Source organism: Miscanthus floridulus, chromosome 11 (genome assembly GCF_019320115.1).
Source record: "Miscanthus floridulus cultivar M001 chromosome 11, ASM1932011v1, whole genome shotgun sequence".
Lineage (NCBI taxonomy): Eukaryota > Viridiplantae > Streptophyta > Magnoliopsida > Poales > Poaceae > Miscanthus > Miscanthus floridulus.
The window spans coordinates 28,996,615-29,004,271 of NC_089590.1; the positions used below are offsets into that span (position 1 = coordinate 28,996,615).

The 7,657-nt window shown below is 46.0% G+C and overlaps 1 protein-coding gene across 1 annotated transcript; it reads right to left on the reverse strand.

The window, feature by feature from the left end:
* Positions 1–3,728: 3,728 nt before the first annotated feature.
* LOC136491741 (70 kDa peptidyl-prolyl isomerase-like) lies at positions 3,729–7,055 on the reverse strand. The gene is made up of 8 exons (XM_066487990.1): positions 7,044–7,055; positions 5,950–6,046; positions 5,644–5,838; positions 5,172–5,437; positions 4,955–5,080; positions 4,725–4,871; positions 4,524–4,651; positions 3,729–4,040 (listed from the first exon to the last, which is right to left on the reverse strand). The coding sequence occupies exons 1-8, from the start codon at positions 7,053–7,055 to the stop codon at positions 3,872–3,874; spliced, it is 1,140 nt and encodes a 379-aa protein (XP_066344087.1). The 3' UTR covers positions 3,729–3,871.
* Between the last annotated feature and the right edge of the window lie 602 nt (positions 7,056–7,657).

The following is a 7,657-nucleotide window of genomic DNA, read 5'->3' on the forward strand; positions in this document are numbered from 1 at the left end:
TCATGGTAGCGTCGTGACCCAATTAATCTAGTTCTCAGCTCTGCTAGATAGCCAGCAGCTCAACCAACCCCACCTCGCCGCTTGTAGCGCCATATTGTGCCTTAATTTTGGAAGTGCAACTCCACCAGGTCCATAAGACCGGGGTGGTCTACGCAGTTGTCCAGCCATGGAACCAGAGCTTGCCATTTCAATTCATTGCACTGCTAGCCTCTCCTCCATCTACTTATCGCCCTGCCCACCTCATTCGAAGCTCCACCGCCATATAGCATCTTCTCCGTGGCCGATGAGCATCGAGCAGCCACGCGAAAGCAGAGCAGCCGGTGGTGCGCACTATTTATCTTAGCTTGTTGATGTCAGCTCTGCATCATCCCTGCGTCACACATGTTTTGTGGTCATTTTCTTGTAGGAAAATAAAGCCCAGAATATGTTAGAAATACGCATGGGCCTGCTGACGCTAGAGCCTGCGCTCCTGCTCGCGCCCATGGCCTACTCGTGTCCACGCGGTTGCAGCGCCCGCTGCCGCCTGGGCCAGCGTCGTGCCCCCGCCGTGGGCCGGCCTGCTCGCACCGCGCTCGCCACGCCACCGTCATGGGCCGGCCTTCCCGCTGCTGCGCTTGCGCCGCGTGCCGCAGCCGCCTAGGCCAAGCCTACGTCCGTGCCCTTGCTATGCTAGGCTAGCCACGCCGCTCGCGCGCTCGCCGCTAGGCCGTGCTGACGCCTGCGTCCGTGCCCACTTGCTAGGCCGCGTCGTGCGACGCTGAGTGGGCCGCGCAATAGAATGGCGTTTTCCATTTCCAGTAGATTGTAAATGCTTATTCAATATAGTTTTTAGCTAAACTTTGATAAATTGTAGTAAATCTTGTAGATGTTCATAAATAGTGAAACCAAGTTTTATAGGTTCACAAAAATACCATCTATCTGTTAGTGTAGTTAGTTTACAATTAGCGGTGATGGTAATGAGCTCATAAATCCAAACTAGAGAGCTTAGTATTATGTAGATTAATTTTTATAGGAATTCTTGTGGGAAATTGGTGATAGCTATAGCTATAAAATTTTTACAGTAGGCTCACTAGATTATTAGGTACTTGCTGTAAATTTTGTATACTTAGAGTAAGTTGGTAAATAGAGTAGCTATCACCCTCGTTTTATTGTATCTAGATTAAATTGGTTTTAGAGTAAGAATACCTGTAGTTGCTATAAGAATATATGTCATGCTTCATACTTGTTAATGGTGACAATACGTAGCTTAGCCTTTAGTGGGTAGACCTCACTTAGTAGTTTAACATATGTACTTTTAGGTTAAGAGTTGTTGTTGTGATATTATTAAATATTGCATCATCATTTCATGTAGATCACGGGCTGGTAAATTTCGTGCCCGTCGGTGAGCCGGAGTATGACGAGGTGATCGAGGAGTACGAGGAGGAGATCCTCATGCAGGAGGGAACCCAGGAGCCTGTTGGTGCTGACACTACTGACCCGGCGCTTGCCCAAGGCAAGCCCTGGTGCATAACCCCTATTTTTAGTGATCACTGAATATATATATGATGTGCATTTACGTTATAGGTATTTTATGGAAACTACATGCATAAATATATCTACCTATGAGTCCTACTAGTACAGGTCGAGTAGCTGCTATGCTCAGGATATCGGTAGCCTGAGTAACCTGCCGTTACTCGTAAATAGGTGATAAAATATGATCACTCATGATAAAAATGGTAAAGGTAACCGGTGACCGAGCGGGGATATGGTTTGGGTATTGGTGGGTGTAAGGGGTTGTGTCCTGCGGCCAACAGGGCATAGCTCGGTTATACTTTTTTCCTATCTGTGTCGATTTAGGACCGATCGTTGCATAAGGCATCATGGGTAAGTCACAGATTTATTATCCCGAATATATACTTGGGTATGGGCGCATGAAAGACTTGTTGCTCTCTTATCGTGGATCCGGCTCTTTCCGGACCGACTGATGGGAGGCGGAATGGTGGAGGTCCTTGCACCGCACTGAGTCCGAGACTCAGGAGTGGGGGCTTGGAGTCCAAGTTTGGACGGGGACCTGGACACCCAGGACAGGAGGGCAATGGGTTAGTCCTGCTTGTGCCTAGGGTACAAGCGAGGCGTGTGTTTTCGGGGCACCCAGCTGGGCACATTGATTCATGAATCGCGGGGCGATTCGGTACGGCTTGTCTCGTGTTTAGCACCGTAGTAAGACTGAAAGTTGAAAGGAGAAGAAATAGAACTGATTGCTCAACTCTTACTTGAAAGTAGAACAGGTGCTTATATAGACTGACTAGATGATAACTTAATACGACTTATAATAAGACATAAATAAGGACTCACTGTTAGTGCTATTTTGCTAAAGAAAACTAGCAAACTATAAAGCCTATCATATTCCTTAGAGTCAGAAAAATATTTTCACTAGTCGGATAAGTCTTGCGAGTACATTGTGTACTCAGGGTTTATTTACCCCTGTTGCAGGTGATGCTTGAGGAGTACCCCTTTGTGTAGAGGCTTCTTCTGGTGGGCACAGACAGATCCTCGCCCTTATCGCTAGTTGTTATTTTTAAAATTCCGCTGTTTATTATTCCACACTCTGGTATTTGGTATTGTAATAATGTACTTTTTAAGAAACTCTGATGTATGAAATGAACTAGTATTATAACTCGTTCTTATTATTGGATCCTTAGAAAAAATGTAGATCTTTCGGGTTCTCCCTCGGGGTGTGCCCGACGGATACCGACCACTGTAGCTCGCTCTCGAGGTGCTTAATGTCTGGTGGAAGACAAGCGCCTCCATAAGTGTGCTATTTCGAGCGGTTCTACCACACATGTTAGGCCACGGCAAAATGGGACATTTTTTAGTTCTAGTTCTAGTCAGCAGCTAGGCCACATCATCATGTCCACGTGGACTGAGTCAACTGAAACTGGTATGCAGAACTACTGAAGTCATAACTTGAAAAGTTGAGGATCGGCAAAATCACTCAGACGAGCAAATCTTGAAAAGTTCAAGAATTGTATTTTAAAACCAAAACTTTCTGAAGGTCAAATGGGACTTTTCTTTCTTTTACTATATAATACTATCTAAAATAATTACACATCTGTATTTTTAAAAGTCAGTATTAACATTTATATTTCAAATAAGTTTACTACATAAACATGCGATGTGAGAATTTTTTTAATCAAATTTTAGATTATTTAGTACGTAGGGAGCACAAATTGGATCTAGCCCGTTGTTCAACTTTTTAACCACATATCCTAAGTAGGCATCTCGTATTTCAAAAAGTCAAAGTATTAACATTTATATATTTCAAATAAGTTTATTAATAAAACATACGATGAGAATTTTTTTTATCAAATTTTAGATTAGTTTTAGTACGAAGGGTACAAATAGGATCCAGCCCGTTGTACGACTTCTTAACCACATATCCTGACATTTCGGACTCAGCACCATCAGCATAGCTGCATGCCTGCATAGAGTTTGGGACATAGAAATGGACAGGGGCGTGACGACATCATCTGATGTCTGCCACTAAAGATAGACCCATACAGTCTCATATCACCCCACTCACACCGCGATAAAATCGCAGCAGCAGACGACCAACAGCACGACCAACAGCTTGTTTGGTAGGCCGTATCGTGAATTATTTACTGTTGGCTGATTTGGTGTGAGAGAAAAACACTATTCCTAACTAAAAATTTACGATCGTTTACGAGCAAGCGAATAGGCTGCAAATATTTCACGCATGCGGCTGAATACATATGGGTAGCAGCAGCCAAGAGGAAAATAAGACAACAGTGACGAACGACAAACATGGCTAAGGAGATTCTCCTTTGATCCCGCAGTAAGTAATAAAGCATGGCAAACGAGCGCAAAGCCCTTATGCAGCACTGTCGATGGCCATCGGTTGCGGCTCCTGCTTCCCGGGCACCTTCTGCAGCTGTTCAAGCGTCCTCCATTTCGCAAACATGCTGCCGTAGAACTTGGCGTCCCGTCTGTTGTACTCTCTCATTCTCTCCTTCAGGGTCTTGTACACCAGCTTAACATCCCTGATCGGGAAAACAGTCAGGCGTTAATTTCACAATGCTGAGCCGATGATCCAGTGATCCTTGCTAACTAAGGGTGTGTTTGGTTGAGCTGTGGCTGTAGAAAAAAACTGTTGTGGACTGTAAGCTGTGAGAAAGCTGCTATGGGCTGTGAGCTATGGAAAGGTTAAACAAGTATAAAATATACCTTCTATCTTTATCTCTATTGAAACAACTATGGAAGAGCTTTTTATTCCACTAATTTCGAAAAGCAGAAAGCCAAAAGCCAAAAGTAGGGTCAAACCAGCTTTCAAAAATATACTACGAAAAAACAGCTGCTTCTGAAAAAGCAGCCTCCAAAAGCAGCTCCTTTGATCTGACTTTTGACTTTTGGGGTCAAAAACCAAAGCCAAAAGGGCAACCAAACGGACCCTAAGCATCGAAGAACTTGCCGAAGTTATGTTTCAAAAAAGAACTTGGCCGAAGTTCAGTAGACACAAATCGTACCTGTTGTCAGGATCGATTTCAAGAGCTTTCTTCACATCCAACTCTGCCAGCTCTAGGTCAACAAGCTCGATGTATGCTTGCGCCCTTCTGTACAAGGCCTTAACATTTGTGCTCTCGAGTTCCAGAACCTGAATGCCAGAGCTCATAGTCAGTATCGATGCTTTTTACAACATATGATGGCAAAGGGCGAGCCTACAGTACCTTTGTGCAGAGTTTCTCTGCTTCTCTGTATTCTTTCAGTTTCAGCTTGCAGGCTGCGTTGTTGAGCTTGCAACTGACTTTCAGAGCTTTAGATTGCTTCTTCTCATCCTCGCTGAAAGAGCTGTCATACTCAATGTACTTTGCAGCCTGATTGAAGGGAAAATAGAATTAGCAATGGTCTTTCTGATAAAATTAACAGGGATTTTGTGGAGCCTACGCTGCCATTTTACCTTCTCGTATCTCTTAGAAGCCTTGGCGTACTTGCCCATCTTAAACCACACATTCCCTTCATCTTTCTTCTTTGCAGATGCTTCAATCTTCTCAGTATTGGTCTTCAAGTCCCAAGATTCTTTCTCCTAAAGAAAGAAAAGGCATAAATTATCATTACAATATGGTCAGCAGCAGCAACCATGATAAACAGACGAATAAAAGCAATTTCTGCCTTACCTTCTCAAAGGAAACAAGCTCCACTTCATAAAAGACAGTAGAATTAGGTGGAACAATAGCAAGATCTAGCTTTGTTTCAGCAGATCCAAATGCATGTTCAGGTGGTACTCTGACCAACGCAACCTCTCCTTTCTTCATATTAACCACCGTTATGTCAAGCCCTTCAATAACCTGCTCCTCATCGGTCTTGAACTCAAAAGGCTCTTCACCGTCATGCCCTTTCTTTACAAAGACAGTACCATCCTCCAATTTGCCAATAAGCCTCACTGTATAAGGACAAGAATATATGTTAGAAGCTATTCGACTGATGGTTTTGCGGCTGATAAACCGGCTGAAGCTGATTTGATGTGAGAGTAAAACACTGTTCCATGGCGGATAAGCCAGGCTAATAAGTTAGAACACTGCACCCAAAATCAGATGGAAGGGTGACCAGGAATGCATGAATTACTTAGTAGCATGTAGTACTACCCACCTCTCACTACTGCTCCATCATTAGGGCGCTCGTAACCTTCGCCTTCCTTAAGAACCTTCTTCAAGATCCTCTTGCGGTCTCCAATAAGCGTCACAGTCTTCCAAGAGACCAGCTCAAGGTCTATATGCATTATCGCATTGGGGGGCACTGCTCCTTCATCTCCAGAAGCTGGTTTTCCTTGTTCCCCGAAGCCATCTGATCATCGTAATGGACACATATTTATTAATTAACTATGTCAACGAGGGTTTTGTGCCAATTCCAAAATGAAATAAAAACAGGCCCAATTACAATTTCTTGAAGACTTACATTGTGGCTTGACAGTGAGGAGAACCTTTTCGCCCTTCTTCATGGTCTTCACAGCCTTGGAAAGCGCCAGGCAGAAGTAACCTGCAGTGTCAATTTTCTAGCACGTTATAATGCCATTTTGAATTTTAAGTCTACTTTAAAAAAAATTCAGCCAAAATTTTAGCCTTCAGTGACCATTTTGCCCCTGAGCTCGTTGAATCAGTGGGGGAAAGCGAGCAGAGAAAAGTGCGGGCGGTGGTGCTGCTCGCCGCCAGGCACAGAGAGAGACAGTGGGAGACAGAAAGGGGCTTGAGCGGTGGAGCTGCTCACCGCTGAGCAGAGCACCTGGACGAGCGGTCGGTCGTTGGACTGGCACCGGGAGCACGCGACTCCTGTTGCTCGGCCTCCCACGACAAACAAGCAGGAAGAAACGAAGAACTAGAAATCTAGAACAGGAAACCGGCGGCCACAAAATCGACAAAAAACTAGACCAAATCAAAACAAATCGCGACCAAACTTTTCACAGGCCATCACAAGGGAGTTGGTGAGCATACTCTAAGAGATCATCGTCCAATTTCAACCCAAACTCCGGGAAAATTAGATCACGACCAAGAACACGAAAAACTCCCCAAAAACGAAATTCATTCAATATCTTCGTGCTCGACTCGATTCAATCAAATTCACTTAAGGGGTAGCATCAACTTATGTCATAGCACGAATCTGAGCAAAAAAGAACGAACTAAATCGGTCTCAAAATGAAGAATCGAAGCAAGAACGGGGGAGGGAAAAACTAAGAAAAAAAGCTGCAAAAATAAAATCACAGACACAATCCCTTGAATCCCACACAGAGGTGTTAATTTGATCTCATCAATGGAGACTTTTTCATCTTTGAGATAAGTAGTGTCATTGCCAAACCCTAGAACACGAATCGAAGTCATCGAAGGGACGAATCAGAGAGGCAAAAGCAAAATCCCAAAATACAAGAGGAAACGAGAGCACCTGAGACTGCTCTGTGCCAACCGCGGCACCACCGAGACCCACCGGCACCGGGCACGAGCACCATGAGCGGCCACAACAGGAGAGAGAGAGGGGGGGGGAAGATGAGGACGACTGGCCTGCAAGGCCATGCCTCTGCCCTACCCTACGTCGGCCGCGCGCTCGGCCCAGTGGTAGATCGAGACAGAGGGAGAGGGAGAGGGGAGTGGGGCCGCCCGCGCTACGCCACCGCCGCCGCGGCGCGCCACCTCGGCGGAGGACGGCCAACGAGGCAGGCCCGTACGGTGCGCCTGCACACCGGGAGAGGGGGAAGAGAGAGAGGCGGCGCGACAGCGATGCGCCGCGTCGAGCCGGGCTCACGCGCCGTAGGGACCCATGGCCACGTGCAGCACAGGGAGGCCGCCGCGTTAGGGGCCCGCCGTAGCGCCGCCACCTCGGGAGAGAGAGGGAGAGAGGAAGGGGAGGCGACGGGGGGGGGGGGGGCGACGAGAGCGAGAGAGACAGAGAGAGGAAGGGGAGGAGACGAGAGCGAGAGAGGAGGAGAGATGAGAGGGCATGGGTCAACGAGCTCAGGGGCAAAATTATCAATTCAGGCTAAAAGTTTGGGCGAAAAATATTAAAAGTGCACTTAAACCTTAAAATGGCATTATAACGTGTTGAACTCATTTCATAAGGGCATTTCAGCGAAGCCCATAAATTTAATGGCATTTGGGCGAAGCCCGCCTGCCATGAG

Bases quoted from the DNA above. Each gene is read 5' to 3' on its own strand.
- LOC136491741 (XM_066487990.1), bottom strand. The intron at 4,872-4,954 runs GTAAAATGGCAG...CCCTTCAATCAG, and splicing joins CTTCTAAGAGATACGAGAAG to GCTGCAAAGTACATTGAGTA. The intron at 4,652-4,724 runs GTACTGTAGGCT...TCTGGCATTCAG, and splicing joins CAGAGAAACTCTGCACAAAG to GTTCTGGAACTCGAGAGCAC.